Below are 18423 nucleotides of genomic sequence, written 5' to 3'. Positions count from 1 at the left end.
ATTGTAATAGCTTTGGTTTAGGCAGGGGAACTGAACATTTCCCCGGCTGATAAGGCTGACACGCTATCTGTGCCCACAGTAGCTGTGGCTGTTGAAGATTTTTTTTTTTCCCGATGTGCAGCAGTGCTTGACATTTCGTAGGATTTTCCCTGTGCTTTTCCATCAGTGCATTATAATAGCATAAACTTCAACTCTAGATTAAATTTGTTTGATAGAAATGAAATTGCATTCTTTTGTGTGCATGCAGCCTGTGTGTATTTCCCCATCTATAATTCTAATGCTTTGTCACATGTGAAGTACTTGCTCCTGAGCAGGTCAGAGTCAACAACATTATTTTCAAGTGTGGACCCTTAAGGGCCTAGTAATCAACATCACAGTTCATCAGTTCTATTACTACTATACTTCAAAAATAAATCTTCTCATATATCGACTACAATGCTGCTTCAAGAACCCTTAATCAACTGGATTTCAGACACATAAATACATATTTTTCTCCAGACATTAGCCATGCTTTCCAAGGTCCTTAGCTGCCAGCTATGGGTTGCATCCTCGCAATAACAGTGTCACAGCAGTCTGGTGGAATAATAATGCCGAGTCTGCACTGTGCCCTGCCTTATGAGCATGCTTTTATAGACGCACATATTCAAGCCTCACCCTAATTAATATGACAAAATCCTTCTGCTGGGTTATTTCCTGTGCCCTTTTGATTAGCCATGGATTAACAGGACCTTTATGTTTTCCTCACTGCACCCATGTTTTCGGCACAGGTTAGCTCCCCTATTACAAAACAAATGAATTAGTGCCTGGAAATGTGTCATGCATATTACCTTTCAGCAGGAGGCACATTGAGCTGGTCAACCATAAAGGAGCAGTGCAAAGCGAACCATGCAACATTACTTGTTTGCGTTTCCCTTATAAAGCGCTGTGTGATTTACTGTGAGGCTTGTTTATGCTTGCTATGCAAATTAGAGTCTTACAGCAACATATATCACACACCAATTAAAATGTATCAATAGAAGTGGTGATTGGTCATTGTGTGAGTCGCCCAAGGGCAAAAACACTGAACACTGCCTCAGTGATTGCGATCCTGTCAGGCACAATGCAAATAGTAAGTGATATTTGTAAGAAAGGAGAGACTCCTATTTAAAAACAGCCCCCTTGGAGATGTAGGTCTGAAAGAGCAAAGCTGAGTTTATGTGATTTAATCTGTCTCTCTTTTACGTTGCTGTCCACCGAATATGTTTGCAAACTTTTATTTATTTATTTATTTTTTTATAAATTCCATGGTATCTTTTCACTCTGTTACCTTCCCCGTGGGTGTCCCCAGCATCAGCCTCGTGTTTTTGTTTACGTGTGTTGTAAACACTCCTATATTGTTACTGTGTATTGTGTTGTTCTGGTCTTTGGCTCTGTTAGCCATCCTTGGAGACCAGGCATTTCCCTGATGTATAAGATGAAAGACAGAACAAAATGCCCCTCATTTGGTCCCAGTTGGTTAAGTGTGTTCTGATCACTGCCAAGGTCTGGATGAACATGAGTCACACAAAGGACCGTGCCTTCCAACCACACAAGCTCACAATAAAAAGGGATTTGCCTCAGTGAGACGTCTTACACACTAACCCCCAAAGGAGAGACGTGGACATGTCAACTTTCTCACAACTGATCTTAAGAGTTCAAAGCTTTTTTTTTTTATTATTATTCTATACCTTACAAACGTGTGGTGTAATTAATCTGGGCCAAACAACTAGTCCTTACAGGATAGTAACTTCTGCGATTTATCCTGCAATAAAACAGATAATATGAAAGTAAAGCAAACAGAGAGGTTAAAGGTTAAAAGTTAAACGTACAACTTTGACCTTGAGAGTATAAAGCTGGTCCGTGTATTGATCCATCCACCAGTTAACTGGTTAGTCAATATGTTGTCTGTCATCTGATGTACAGCAGTGTTAAATGACACAGTCTCACACACACACACACACACACACACGTGTCCTTAAACCTGGCATACTTCCATTAATATTGCTTCCTCCTGTGATCTTTTCCTCATTCAGATTCATGATTATCCTTCTCGAAACCTTCCACCTCATTTTATCTTCTGTGAAATGTAAAATCTGATTGAACTCTGTTAATTCATGCTTTTTCTTTGCATAATAGCCCCTCATCTTTCTTCTTCACGGTGAAAGTTCACTGTGATATTGAATTTGTTGTTAATATATTATGATCTCAGATCACTTAATATTGCATTAGTCTCTCATTTTCAACAACATATACAGGAACTGAGAAGGTCCGTGATCATTGTTCATATGAATCTAGTTCATTATACAGTAATACATAGAATAGTAGTGAGAGCTTCTGCATTTCCTTCAGAATTGAAATGGACTCTCTTATTGTTATTCTGTTCTCTCCTCCTCTCATCTTTCTCCCATTTCCATGTTTTTCTGTCTCACCGTCTTCGCAGCGACTTTTCCTCTTGCTCTTTGCTCCTTGTCTTTTATATCTGTCAGCTGGCTAAGCATCATGTGTAGTTTAATAGGATGATTTGTTGTTATAGAGTCATCTGTCACCAAAGCTAAATGATGAAACGAAAGTATGAACGGCACTGTCCTGTCTGTAATGAATTATGCAGGGGGGTCAGGGGCCTCTGTTTTGGTTACAGCCGACAGCACAAACACCGACCTCAGGTAGTACACTCATCAGTCCTGCTGTTTCTCACCATATGGAGTCAATGAACTGGGACACACCTCCTACACACACATACTTCACATGCACTCAAGCTCATGTGCCCTCAGACAGAGTCATAGCAGCACAGCTGATAGATGGATAGATATGTTGATGTTCCCTGGTATCAATAAAACAGAGTAAAATTATTATATTTATGCTCATACTTATAATAAAAAATAGATTAAAAATAAATAGATAGAAAGCACATAAGGCACCTTATGCTGACAGACTGTATTTGTAAGAATTTGTATGTGGTTCATGCTACAGAGCCTGTCCCCATCTGATGGTCACGAAGTGAAACTGCTTAATGATAATGCTGCTTAGGAAGGTAAAGTAAAATAAATAAAAATAAAAGAAGCAACTAAATAATAGTAATATTATTAACATTTTATATATGTTTTTTTTTTTTTACATTTTTTTCCTCAAATTAAAAAAAATCCAAATTTATTTCGTTTTCCCCGTTTCTCAGCTTTTAATTGGATGAAAGTACATCACACACAAATTGAATTAGATGTTCCCACCTCTGGTCAATTGAGATATCTGTTACAGATGATGTGCCGTATAATGAATGCCTAATTTATGTAATTAGACCATTAAGCATAATCCGAGCATATGTTGTAAATGCCCTGAGGTCTTCTTCCAGGTACTCCCTCTGATGTCCCCTTAGAAACAACTAATGGAGTGGGCTGCCAGCAGGACTGTAATGCCGCTGTTTGATAAAATAAACAACTATAACAACTATATGAAACGTGTTGTGATGTCACCAATAATAATCAGATCTCACATACACATACAGTCATACTGAGGGCGGCAGCGTGCGATAAAAGGCCTTTCAGTAAGAAGAAGCATCTCGTCATACGCACTAAATTTGCCATTGAGGATGTTCTTGTGAGAGCTCTCTGTCTGCTAATTAATTGTCATTCTGCTGAATATTCATACCTTATCATCAGCGCGTCCTTAATTGCACCGTAAAACATCTCTGGGGGCTGAAACCACCAAGGACTTAATTAGAGGCGCGGGCCTATTGGTTGGGCTGGAGAGTCACAGTTTGCAGCAGACAAACCAACTGTACCTGCTTTAACTCACACTGAGCGTGTGTTTAACACCGAGGCTGTGGCCGGATGACAAATCCCCTTAAACCTACAGATCTGCGTGACGAAAATGAGAAAACAACTCAAACTCAAGAATTTGCTGGGATTGAGAGTGTTTGTCTTAAAAAAACACAAACATAATCCAACACATCTAGAACCCCGATTTGTCAATTTATTGGTGGATTAAGGGGCAAAAATACGCACCGTTTTGAACACACTGAGTGCTTTGGGATTTGTGATTTTGGAAAAGTAATGTTGTAACAGTGACGGATAATTTGAAATCACCACGTAAAAATCAAATCTAAATGATGTTTGTTGATGTTCCGCATCTTGGATTCTTGTTTTCGTGTGCAACGTGCATCACCATCGGCTTTAAATTTCTCTTAATCGTCCCCTGAAAGGCGGTTCTTCTCCCCTTTCCGCAGGTCTGGGTGGCAGCATATCTCAACTCGATTCACTGTGACAATATTGTTTGGCTATCATTCGCTGCTTTAGGATGAATGGCATCGATCCTCTTTTAACAACATTTGTTTCCCATTGTGTTCGGGGGGCGCAGCAGAGGAGGGCAGACGTGTGAAAGTGGCTGTTTGATTCTCTTTTTCATCCCCATGACCTCAGCTTTTGTGTCTCGTCACCCTGGGAATGTCACGCCTCACTACTCTACTTTAAGATGTTTCAGAAAGTGCCCTTTGTTTTCGCTCCTCTTTTTTTTTTTTTAAAGCTCACACAAAATTGTTCTTGGTCCCCTCCTGCTATAAAGGATACTTCAGACTGAGGCACGGTTCACAAGTGCAATGCAATTTGGCTTATCCCAACCTTTGTTCGGGTTTCTACAAATGACCAAACATAGTGCAGACTTGATCTACTGCTGCTTGAACTCAGGAGTTTGGGAGCAGCTAAAAACCCTATTCAGATTCAGAGTCATGGTGGTATTTTCAGTGTGTGCATTCGACAGGCACAAAAGGCCTACCAATATCCCATAACCCCGCAGCTCAAAAAGCCACACCGTCCGTGTGTGTGTGTGTGAGAGAGAGGAGAAGAAAGTCTCCCTGCTCCTCTGTGGCTCGACTGGTTAATGGCTGCAGGTTAACTTGCAGGGAGCAAACTGACAGTGCGAACAAAACTGGAGAAGATGGGCTACTTCAAGAGGGGGGGGGGGCGGTTGCAAAATTAAGAATGATGCTTAAAAAGCTTGAGTCTGTGTGCATTCAAATGATTTGCACGCCTTCGTGTTTACAGTTCGTCTCAGCCACTTTCCAAAATAACCATTTACGCACGTTCCCCATCCTGTGTGTGTGAGGGACAGACTTTCCTGACAGCACCGTGCATGGACATATTAATCTCAGTAAGATAATATAGGCCTAATACATTTTTTTTAAATGACTGATTGACTGAATGACTGAATGAATGAATGAATAGGCTGGATGTCAGGAGATGTTTGGCAGTGGGTCATTATCCGCGGTGCTCCACACAGGTCGGCTGGGCCACTTCCTTTTGGACAAAACCTTTTCAGCTGAACATTAATGGGAAATGGCAGGTGTTAAAAGCCACTCTGCATGAAAAAATAACGAAACTACAAGCTGGAAGTTTTAGACTAGACACTTGACATTAAGAAAGAAGTGTCTTTTTCTTATTTATACTTTTTTTACAATACCACTCCTAATCTGAAATATTAAATTATAGCATATATAAGCAGACACAGTGTATTGCCTATTTTCCCTTTTCAGTTGATCCCCGTTTTTTTTTTTTTTTATATTGTTAAACAGTTCTTACACAGCAGAGAAGAGTCTCCTCTTCAGCCTGCTCCTGGTTTCGGGGTGAAAATAGCTCGGTGTCCCCCGCAATGCGATTCTTTTCGTAATCCGTCAGACTGGTGATGGGGTGCATTGTGGATTTATGGGGGGAAATTAGCATAAATTATGAGCAAATCTGTGTGTGAGTGTGTGTGGTCCCTGGCATTGCAAACCCTCCAAGCGGAAAGGTGGCCCTGGCCAAAAGCTTGAATAGCAATAGCTCAAAATAGGCTTCCCATTTGGTTTTCACATTCATATAATTGACTTATGGATATTTTATACAGTTTTCACCACACCATCCTCAAGGGTTTATTTGCATTTCTGAAGTACTTTTGAATCTCCTTTCCATAAACACAATAGACCTGATTGCCTCATGAAGTTTCAGTTTGAACAGCATTGTTTGCATTGTGTTGATGTTTTCATATCGTCTATTTCCTGTGCTCAGCTCTGGGCGAAATTAGATGAGAAAAAAAAACACTAACAGTCGGTTCATCCACAGACTTGCTCATGGCAAATTATTTAGTATGGCGTGTGCATGTCATAAAAAAAACTTACAGAGTAACAAGAAAATGCACACTGACAGAAAATGCTGACACTGTCATTCAAATCCACGTCACAAAAAAAAAATAATAATAATAATAATAATAATATGGCAACAAAAATTTTAAACACTACTCATTATGCACAAACAAATATTTTAATATTTTTAAATCAAATACAGCATCTACATTAACAGCAGTACAGTTTGTTAAAGGTAACTTTACTTTGACAGACAATATCATTAAATTTAAATACGCCGAGCTATTTCCATGCGCACCCGAAATCCCACGTTCGCCTCTGAGGTGTAACTGTAAAGTCCGCTCAAGAAGTATTAGCGCATACCTTCACACACCGAGTGCCATCGCAGTTCAATTCCGGTTGCCGAGCCTTTTCACCCCATTTTCTTGTCTTCAAATGGAAATGATTTCCATTGGCCCAAGGTGTCCATGTAAATAGGTGTAAATGAAACCAGATTATGCCTTCCTCCCAGCCCCCTCCTCCCATGGCAATTGTCATGTGATAGCAAAGAGGTGGCACATTAATGGAGCGCCTCTACAGGGGTCTTTTCTGCTCATGTCACTACATAAAACTATCAGATGGTTAGAGGAAGGCCATGGAGGCATCCACTTAGCTCGTCTGATCAAGGACGCCAAATGAAGTCTATTCAGCTTTGCTAGCGGGACAAGCTGTCTTACTTTGCAAGAAAGACTCACTGCAGCCGTCACTCCATAAATGTGCACCGTCCGCGCGCCTGCACACAGAGGCGCTCGACCTGGCTGTTTTACGCACCGCGCCACTCCAGCGTTTCCTGCACTGAAACTTTCCCCATCGGTTGTTTTCATGAAGAGCTGCAAACGTTCGCCAATGAATTAAAGGAAACTTAACTTTTTTTTTTTTTTTTAAACTGCTTTTCTGAAAATATCGAGGATGCCTCGTCCGGGGAGAAACACGTACAGCGACCAGAAGCCACCCTACTCCTACATCTCCCTCACTGCCATGGCGATCCAAAGCTGCCCGGAGAAGATGCTGCCGCTCAGTGAAATTTACAAGTTCATCATGGATAGATTTCCTTATTACAGAGAAAACACTCAGCGGTGGCAGAACTCTCTGCGACACAACCTGTCCTTCAACGACTGTTTCATCAAAATCCCCCGGCGCCCTGACCAACCAGGTAAGGGCAGTTTCTGGGCTCTACACCCCAACTGCGGGGACATGTTTGAAAACGGAAGTTTCTTGAGACGCCGCAAAAGGTTCAAAGTGTTGGCTGTGTCTGATCACTTGGCCCCCAGTAAGCAGTCGGATGCTGCGCATTACCTCCAACAGCAAGCCAAACTGAGACTGAGCGCCCTGGCTGCTACTGGCACGCACCTTCCCCAAATGTCCACTTACAACCTCGGAGTGTCTCAGACGTCAACTTTTAAACATCCGTTCGCCATCGAGAACATCATCGCCAGAGAGTACAAGGTCCCGGGAAGTCTGGCGTTCTCCACCATGCAGTCCATGTCTGCCGGGTACCCGCTCCACAACCAGCTGACGACAGCCTGGCCCCACATGTACAACACCAGCGTGATTGACACGGCGGCCCCAATCTCCATGGCAAGCAGCGACTACAGTGCCTACGGAGTGCCCATCAAGTCTCTGTGTCACGGGGGACAGTCGTTACCGGCTATTCCTGTGCCAATCAAACCCACCCCGACCTCCATGCCCGGTTTCTCGGCGCTACCTCCCCACATCCCCGCGTTTCTATCAAACTCTCCACAGTCTCTGAGCCCGACATCCCCACAGACAGCAACGAGCCAAAGCAGCCCTGCGACCCCGAGCGAGACTCTGACGAGCCCCTCCACGCTGCAGTCCGTGGCTGTGCACTGACCAGCTGAACACTTGCAGTCAAACGAACTGCTGGCTGGCTCCTAGGCCCCTTTTACCAAAACCCAAAGTTTCTATTTTCTGTCGTGGGAAACTATCAAGGCGAGTTGCAGTTGCATATCGATTTATTTGTGTATGTGTTGAATGTGTCGCTTTAAAATTGTGTCATAGAAGTCCAGCACAGAATCGCACAGCGAAGTATTGCTCTTGAAAAATATAAATTATTTGATAGTTCTATTTTTCAGTTTATTGTGAAATGTGAGTGTTTGAAATCGGGGCCACTGAGGGGATTTGTTTTGGGGACTTGTGGCCCAAGTGCTTGAAATTCCCGTGGCAGTTTTTTTTTTCAGTTTTGATCAAATAGCAAAACTTTTGCACCGTTTCTGTGTGACCACTGTAATGTCAATGAAACTGCGAGGCAATATGGCTCTGTGTTGTTGTTTGCTTTTAATATTGGGATGATGGGTGAGGATATACCAAATAGGACTAGGATTTAGATTTGTTCTTGCCAACCCTGTAAAAAAAACAAAACAAAACAAAACAAAACAAAAAAAACAAAAACAAATACAAAAAAAAAGCAAACTGAGTTATGAAATCTTTTCATATCGAAGAGTAGTATTGTGAGACGTCCTCGAAATGCAAGATGTGAATATTGCAAATAACTGATACTGAAATGTTGTAAAATGCACTTTTTAGTTTTATGTTTTAGATATCTATTTTCCAGAAAATGTTCTGTGAAGCATTTAATTTAAAAGGCTGTGGTGACCATGTGTATCAGATGCTGTAAATTTGTACTTTCCTTTTTTTTAGCTAAAGCATGCATTCTAAAAATTTGTGTTGTTACTGTTGCTGTTATTGTTGTTGGTTTTGGTTTGTTTGTTTGTTTTATTTTTGTTTTGTTTTTTTGTTGCAAGCATGCGTGCTTTTGAAAAGTGTGCAAACAGTCTGCAGTGAATTGGAAAAAAAATAATATGGTCATCGAAATATTTTCTCATTAAAAGTGAAGTAAACAATCAACAAAGCTTCTGAAGGTTTCATCTAGAAACGATTATTATTATTATTATTATTATATTTAATTACTATCATTATTATCACATGAAAAGAAAATGCGATTTAAAAACATTTAATCATAATCTAATAATAATTGTATTATTATTGGATATGTAATGATAATAATAATAATAATAATAATAATAAGGTGCTTTTTTTAAGCGGGCATGTACCATTTCAGCGTGAGAGTCGCACAGGAGCAGTGGGGAGAGAAATGAATCGTGCAGTCCATTAGGATGCATGGAGTTGCGATGCCATGGTCACAGCGCAGACAACTGGGCTCATTCATCAAGCTGTAGGCTAAACACAATTAAGCCCAACAATAAACATTTAGAAAAGCTGCACAAATTGTCGGAATTAATACTGTTGCATTTTTCGACCTGAAATGTCACAGGGGGCGAATTAAATACATGACTTTTAATAAGTGATGACTGCGCGTCGACTGTATTTTCTCCTTTTGTCGGGGGAACTTTATTCAACAGGTTTTTAAATGCAGAGGTAGAAATATTTTCATCACTGCGCGAAATACATTTGACCGTTTGCTTATTTGTTTTTACAGACCTGAATACAAATCTGCCTCCTCTATTGACAGCAACAGCCTATTTCGGGGTATTAAACAAATACATTAGAATTCCGTCACTTTATGCAATCGAGTAGATCAAATAAAGGGTCTCGGGCCACTTCATTCTCCCTCATTCAGTTCAATTGAAAGTGCAAAGAATAGCAAACTTCGACTGGGCCACCAATGTAGATTTAGCCTTTTTTTTCAGCAAGACAAAAAGACTGATTTTTCACAAACACATTGCTGACTGGGGAACTAGGAAACGAGCTGCGAGACCCTTTTGGAATTTAAATCCACCCCTCCCCCCACGGACTGTTTGTACAACAGTGTTAGTTTTTTCTCCCCATTTGGTGTGTTTGTGTGTGTGTGCGTGTGTGTGTGTGTGTGTGTGTGTGTGACTCTGGATGATTACAGGTATTGAAACTGCAACGCCAGATTACAAGCTTTAATTTACAAGCTTTTCTATTTTTCTGGCTGGTGGAGAAAGTTACATCAAAACCACACAATCAGACATATAGAAGAGAAAAAACTTTTTATTTATTGGTTATAACAATTTAATCGACAAACACTTGTGTCACACAGGTACAAAAATTAACAACTTATACTCAATAAATATTTACTACACATTTATACTTGTGCATTTTTTCCTATTTATTCAGATTTCAGTGTACCTAACTTTGTTTTTTTGTTTTTGTTTTGCCTGTGTATAAAACTTTTATAAGAAAATGTAAACAAGAAGTAATTCATTGTAACTTCATCTCCAATTATGAAATGTAAAAATAACCAAAACATTTCACTGGAGAATTTTTGTGGTACATGGAAATTTGACAAATACGATAAATGAAAAAGCTAAATCCTGTCTTATAATAATTCTTTTTGAGGAGCAGTAACATAAATACTGAAATGTTGCACATCGGTGGTAATATTTCAGCTTAGGAAAAAAATGAGGGCGTTGTTTAACTGGCACAACTTTACAAAGAAATTCATCTCTCCCTGAACAAATGTGTAAATAGATTCAACTCTATGTGAAGGCCAGTGTGAAACCTCCTGCATTAAAAACACTGTTACTGTTAAGTGAAGACGGACAACACTGTACAACTTTGGAAAGCTCATATACGACACCACAATCATGAAAATGAAATGAAATGTCTGAAAACAAATTTCCTCCTAATAAAACTATTTAACAAGAATGGTTTGTTGCATTGCAAATGTTTTTAGCTGCAAATGATACCCCAGAGGTTTTATTCCTCTTCATTTTTACAGACTTTCTCTAATAAAACCTGTTGTTATTACAGTATTTCTATGTTGTACAGATCATATTTTCAGTTGTATAATCTAAATCTGCATTGTCCTTGTTCTCTCAACTATGTTCCACTTAGACAAAGAAGAAGGTCATCGGAGGCAGGGGATGAAATATAGACCACATGCAAAACCTCAGTGTTGTAGTTTAATTAAAATAATTCATTAAAGTGGAGGCCCAAGGTAATTAGCATGTATAATTTATGATTTGCTTAATGCATGCAGGCAGTGGCCTCCGCAATAAACTCAACTTAACCTCAAGTAGGGAACTGATAGGGACAGGGTGCTGTTATTTACTGTGTGTTTATTGTTTGGATATTTGTCAAGAGGAAGCAAGTGTTTCACAAAATCCTGGCCGTTCTCTGGCTTCCACTGCACAAAGCAGCTTATTTGTTTATGCATTTATCTTGTGGATTTATGCACACTCGTAAAAGAAGCTGTCAGATTTGTTATGGAGAGAAGATATTGGGAATTACCCTCACCCTTTTTCTTTCTTTCTTTTTTGTGCACGTATATACATCTATAGGTGTCTCGCTGGTCAGTTGTGTTGAAAATAGTTTATGCTGGCTCTTTGAGCTGACAGAATGAGGACATGCAAGGTAGCTCATCCTCTCTCCCCACAGCAGGCTGTCAGCGCTGACTTTTAGAAGAAGCAAGATAATCAGTGATAGACAAAAGTTACATTAATTATTCTCTGCAAAGGTGTCAATCCTCGACAAGCTTTTGACATTTTGAAACATGGCTAGTGGCTACATTTTATTATTTCTTGCAAGTATGTGTAGTTTTTTAAAATAAAAACAACAAACTAAAACAAATATTTTCTGACGGAGCTGTGGACCATGGGTAAACAGGTTTATTTTAGTAGGAAATAGAGGAGGTGCTCTCGTGATGAGTGGAGAAGAAGCAACTGAGTAACTATCATTCTAAATGTGTGAATTTGTGACCACTTAACATTTTTAAGAAGTTAATAATATAATAATAATAATAATATAAATAATAAATCTTATAAAAGCCATTTCTTAGATTTTTGTAACACAAAAACTATGGAGTGTGGGGATGATATTCTACAAGTGCAAACTCCCGTCTATATGGTTAAACAATCAGTCATCATGTGTGACCCAGGCTAAATACATTACATGGCTGTGTCGGAGGGCAAAGGGCAGGTATAGTGGGCAGCTGGAGAGAGAGGCAAGGAAATTCAGCAGCATTCAAGGCTGCCCCAGCCAAACACCCATGTGTGCATGAAATTAGAGTGTCAACATCTGATTCATGCTGCTGGGTGGTGACTGTGAAACAAATTATGTCAGCGGGTGGCAGCGGCAAATTTCCACTGAGCTGCAGTACGTGGCGCTTACATGGATGTTACAGCATTCATACACTCTGTTTTACAAACTTTGAAGTTTTTTTTTTATGTGATGGATTTAAAGGTTCTCGGCACACTCAGCGGGGCCTACAGCTCGTCGAAAAACAAGGAGATCTATTTTTAAATAACTGCGTATCTTATTAAGCTTCCAAGTGGAAGCAGGTGTAAAGGAGAGCTAATGGCTGTAGGAAATGGGGTGATAATTGTAATTCAAGATAAGGATGCATATTGTCACAGGCAAGGTGTGACGCACAAATGAGTTTTGCATAGTCATACTATAGGCAGCAAAACATTTTTCTAAGAATTTCATGTACAGGAAACACTGGAAGTTGTGAATCTGGAAATAAAACTGAGTGAAAAAGCTTTTCATAATGAGTCTTTCTTTTTTAACTCTTCCACTATTATTGCAAATTTCCCCATTTATACACTAATAGTGGTTCATCTTATCTTCTTCTCCACTCCACATGAGTATCATGTGCCGCAGTTATAGATATGATAAATTTTCAGGGCACCAGTGCCTCAGTGCATCGACAGTCACTGACATATTTCATTAGGTTTCTGCTTACAATATGTATATGGATCTCTTGTTATTGGCTTTGGAGTGTGTGTGCTGGACATGTTGAAACAAGGTGAGACAGACAACCAACACAAAACCGTTCATCAAGTTTCAGGCTCCAGCCCTGTCAGCCTCTACCTGCAGCCATTACATCTGACAACTCACGAGCACTTCTGAATTTTATTATCGCAGTTGGCTCAACAAATGGTTAAAGTCGATGAAGTTTTTGGACTGTTTCCTGTGTTCAGATGAACTAGTAACAATACGTCTAGCTGCATATAAAGTATTATTATTCAGCAATGTTCAATTTTGCATACCAGGGGAAGGTGTGTTCTAAGAACTAAACGTTTCTGCTCTGTCCCAGCTTGTCTGGTCTAGTAAATCTGTTGCACTTGCAGCATTTTGGATAATTATATTTATTATTTATTAAAAAAAAAAAAAAAAAAAAAGTCCTGCAGCTAGTTTGAGTTTGACCAAATGCTTGTTCATACAGAACCTGAGTGTGGGAAGCCGGCCAAGTGCTCATACAAACAAGCTGCTTTAATGAAGGTACTTAACAGATTTGACACCACAATGTTTTTGGTTCTCGAGTGCTTTAGCTCTTAGGTGTTAGAACTATGACAGATTCTGTGGATTTTAGCAGTCTGCTATTTCCCCTTTTAAATGTGGGACGAAAAGCTAATTTATCACCTTTCCTTGGGATCTTATCATACCATACCCTCTCCAGCCGTAAACTAACACTTACACATGACTTCAAAGGTGCAACGAGGTAGCAGAGGTGAGAAAAGGGGCCTACATCCACTTGGGGCCAGTTCCTTCAAGAGATGAGATGGAGCTGATTAGCAGGAGTGTGCAGCGAGAGCCCCGTGGGGCAGCAGCTGGAGGAGCACTCCCCACGGGAGTAGGGAGAGGTGTGAGTTTTGACAGCTCCCTTCTCTCCCCTCTGGATACTGCAGGGTCAGGGCAGCCTCAGCGGGCCCAGGCTCTGTGCTGGATAGGAAGTCAGCAGTAATTGCCATTCAGCCGGTGGGACAGAAACAGAGGCAACAATAACCAGTGAAGAACACACAGCCCGTTTCCTCTTTTGTCTCAATGTGTTTGAGGAAGGATGCTACCTCCTCTCCGACAGAACAAAGCTGCAATAAAGTTCTCACAATCAAATCCAATCTTGCAGAAGCTGCCGAAGGAGGACGTCACATTCTGGCCGAGCTGCGCACTTGGAGCCTTTTCCTATCCCACAGTGGGCCCAGATGGCTGCTTGTTATTGCATAACAAGGCTGCATTGTTCTGTTAATGTAACTTCATCTGTCTTTGATGTAATCTCATGTTGTCGTGGCCAGTGTGAAAATCCCTATTAAGTGCATGATCCTGCACTACGCTCATTGTGATTGTGATAATCTTCTGCATTGAAATTCCACTTTGTTCCTTTGTTTCTTTGTTAGCAAACACAATGTGAGGTTAATTAGCAGCCACTGGTAACCTCTGCGTTCCTGGATACTTCATCACAGCTAAGTGTACTCTTCACTGGGAAATGCGGCTGCTGACACTAACAAGACCAAATACAAGGCCTTGAGCCAATTGAAAGTAAGCGGAATACAAGCACAGCAGCAACTTAATCCCTTTCAGACGAACACACGGGCCTCTTAAAGTATCAACTGTAATTCTTTCTACACATCATTAATTGCTCTCATTATTGTTTCCTTTCTTAGACTGAAAACACACAGAGAATTGACTGAACCAGCAAAGCATGAGAATACCTCATATTTGCAGTAAAGGCTGCAGTGATCAGGTTTATCAAACATTAAACAACCTTAATGTGGTTTTCATCTGATTCCAGCTTGTTACTGTGTAATTTTCTGTTTCTTCTGTGGCACAGAATCTCACAGAACAGTGCATTTATCTGTAATATTGCCCTTCCGCCACTTCAGATCCCCCCATTCCCTGGTGGTCTAATTTATGTTAAGTCACAAACCTCCCCTATGGCTGTTTTGAAATGTTCAGAATGGAGACTGTGTGCTCCAGGTTTATGCCAGCGCCACAATCCCCTGTGTAATTGTTCTCTATGGGAAAGCACATCTCAGTGAAACCATCTGCAAGTCCATGGGGCAGTTTCCTAAGAATGAGTGGACTTCTTAGGGGGTTCCACTGCAATCCAGTTTCTCTTGTGAAGCAAGTAATTAATTCAAATCTCAGGAAGTCAATAGCTGCTTGGATCAGAGGCACGTAGCACACAGCTGCTGATAGCTGCGAACACACCGCTCGTCTTCTCAGGAAGCCGCCAAACAAAAAGGCTACAATGGCTGTGCACACCCATACAAGGCTCAGATAACACCATCTTTAAACTGCGAGTTTTGTGCACTCCTCTCAGAAGCCATGGCCTTCATTGATCTACATTGTAATGATGATAAGAGCCATCAATACACTTGGGAAATGAGTTCTTTATGAATGATGTAATGTACTGTCATTAAACAAGCTTTCAAGGTTCTGTGGATCCCCTGGCCATAATTATTTTATCGGTTGTTGATTAGTTTCTCTGGAAATTAAAATTAAAAAATAACTTGCCACAGACTATCAAGGACAATGCAAACATATATTTCATGTGACAGGGTATTTATTTTCTATACAGCTTACATCATCTTCATATAGAGCTGAGTTTGTAAAAGAGCCTCAATGTGTGTGGCAGCTTTTGTGATTCTGCACTGAAGAAGGGTGTTGTGTGGTGTTACTCTCTTACTTTTTTGGGTCATTAAATTCATTTGCAAACACGCTGAATGATGAAATGTGATGAAAGAGCCAGGACAGCACTTTAAGAACCACAAATGAACACAACTTGCCTGCTGCATCCATCTTTTCTTTTCTGTGAGCTGCAAAGTAGAACAGATGAGAAGAAGGGCTTTGCTCCTGAAGTTGACCAGCTTTGCATCACCGTAGCTGATTTAGGAATAATTTCATGGGAAAAAAAACTTGAATGTGCCAGACTCCGGTTTTAGACCTCGAATCAAACTGCCATCCCTTCTTGACAGTATGATCTCTGAGCTGTTGGGACAGAGATCAGCAAGAAAGGAAAAGCTTTGACGTGCAAGGAGTGAAAGTCTGATTCACGGGCAGCGAACTTCCTTCTCACCTTCCTCCCGAGACGGGGCAAGGCTGGCTAAATGCCTCGCTGGGCTGCTCCCTGCAGCTCATTGTTATCCAGCCCATGGAGGAAGCCACTGCTGTGCTTCCAGCCTGTCTCTGACAACAAGTATAAATACGGATCTAAATAACAAACAGAGAAATGCAAGCCTGTGTGTCACAATGAGCTTCACAGAACTCCACTTAAGCCCCACAATGTTCAGCTAAATGTCTCTGTCAAAGGGAGCGTGCAGTGGTTGGCTGATTTCTTTTCACTGGCATTATTAGATGACACTGTAGTGGTCAAATGAAAATCAAGGGCCTGTCTATGAGTGTGTGTCATAGATTATTGGCTTTGGTCGTGCTATAAAGCCAAGCGACCAGAAACAACAACATGTAAGTCATTCTATTATGCTAGCTGTGTTCTTACAGCGTGTACTCAAACCAGTTAGATGATGAACATCTTGTGAAAAATTCCTGAATGCCGAGTGATTGACACAGTGTCTGGGCCCTGCAGCAACAAGCGAATTACAAGTCTTATTTATGATTCGTGTGTTAGGTGAGTATAAAGTGTAAAGGTCATGATAGATTCAGCTCTGTCTTGTATTTCACTTTTTAATAGGTGACTTGAAAGAAGAGTTACGACTCGTGCTTGACAGGTTCAAAAAGCTCTTTTAGCTGCCATCAGCAGTTCCCAGCACCTGATTTTGAAACTTTGTAAAACGTCATTATTGATGTTTCCTACCAGAGGAAAAATAAAGATTGTTATTTGCATATGATTTCCTAACAGTGGCTAAACCCCCATGGTGTCATCCGTGTGTCCTTCCACTTGACCTTTGATGGTCAGGAGCTGTGCTTCTTACGTGGAGTATGTGTTGTGCAGCTTGATTGAGGGTCCTCGAACATACCGGGAAGTTATGAGTCCACCTCTTTCTGACACCCTCTCTGCTTTGGCGAGAGCATTGTGCAGGGCTGGAAAAGGGCTTGCCCTTCTGGCCACAAATCAGCAGGGAAAGCAAGCTTGTATCTTCAAAGGGTGGGCTTCCCCCCATGATTTACAGCCCCCACAGAGATGAAGTTAGGCACGGCCACTGTCTCTGCACCTGGACCTTTATCAAGCAGCCAGGATGAGCTCTTTGCAGAAGACATTCAAATGTACAAGGAGCAGATTAGGCTGACTCAATCTTCTTTTGCTTGGGGAGGGAGAAAAAAGAAAAAGAACCGGCTGACTTCAAAAAGACCTCTTTCCCCCTGCTTCTTGAATGAGTGAAAGGGTTTGGGAATGAAAACAGCCTTGTGTATTCAAAGTGCTAATTCACAACTTATTCCTCTAATACACTCATGAAGCACTTTTAATTGTGTTAGTTCGCATTCCAAAGACATGTTTGTAGCTTTTAATTGGAGGTCTCTTTGAAATCATTGAAATGTATGACTTGTGGGGCCAACTTAAACAGTTCTCATGTGCTTGGCTTGGAGGCTTGCTGCTTTTCATTCCCAGGTCTGGGTGGCAGCCAAATATTGGCTATAATCCTGAAATTATATGTGAACAAATTGTTTGTTTTATTTAATTGCGTGAATGTTTATAGTAACTTTTCTTATGTGTCAGTTTGAAATATCAGTTTATATATAGACAATAAAATATATAACAAGAGAAAGTTTTTAAAGAATCAATAGGTCAACTTTTGTAAAGGCTAAAAATCATAAAACTGCATTAAAGAGTCCAGTAATATGATAAATAATAAAAAAAAATCAAATGGAAGAATTGCCTGATCTTTTCTAATTATTGCTTTATTTTAGAAAATGTATGAGTGTACTATATAATCGATAGGGATGTGTGTGTCAGAGGATGGAGGGGGGCTACAGTATACTTCTCTGTCAATCTTCACACATGTCCACTGTGTTCAATTAGCGTTGGCAACTTCTGCAGATCTCAGTTACTTTTTTCAGATAAAATATGGACTTCTTTCTCCTTGAATGAATTCTTTCTCAAGCCATTCTGCCTTCCTCCCCTGAATCATCCTTTAATCCAGAGAAAAGGCCCCGAGAACTGGCTGTCATTTAATGCTGCCACTGCCAGGACTCTTAGCTTAAATAAAGTCAGTGTAGCATGAATCTAATTCTGTGGATGTATGGGCCTGGGACGGTGAATGTTGCGTCTGGAGAGCCAGTCCTCTCAAAACCTCCGTGCGAATGCCTGGCGACTGCACAGTTACCACAGTGAAAGGACCACCCACTTAGGGTTGAGAGGGGATTTGAAGCTTCCCTGCCTGCTCATTCCTTTCCAGTCCTTTCTGATACTGTTTGTAGCTCATCCAATTGTGCCCCTCTTAACGTTACTCTATAGCTTTCGGAAAGTAAGCTTCAGCTGTCAATCTTTCTTTCAGGATAATATTGTGTGTGTTGATACATCTTTAAGGATTTGCCTTAAGTATACTTTATTAAATCTTGTTAATACTTAAGTTCATAAC

At 40.6% G+C, this 18423-nt stretch overlaps 1 protein-coding gene across 1 annotated transcript; it reads left to right on the top strand.

Annotated features, from left to right (window-relative positions):
* Nucleotides 1–7072: 7072 nt before the first annotated feature.
* On the top strand, nucleotides 7073–8014 carry foxb1a (forkhead box B1a). Its single transcript, XM_026366283.1, has one exon. The coding sequence runs from the start codon at nucleotides 7073–7075 to the stop codon at nucleotides 8012–8014; it is 942 nt and encodes a 313-aa protein (XP_026222068.1).
* The last annotated feature ends 10409 nt before the right edge of the window (nucleotides 8015–18423 follow it).

Source organism: Anabas testudineus, chromosome 6, assembly GCF_900324465.2.
Source record: "Anabas testudineus chromosome 6, fAnaTes1.2, whole genome shotgun sequence".
Lineage (NCBI taxonomy): Eukaryota > Metazoa > Chordata > Actinopteri > Anabantiformes > Anabantidae > Anabas > Anabas testudineus.
Note: the sequence above shows the minus strand (reverse complement) of the source record. Positions and strands in the feature narration are given on the sequence as shown.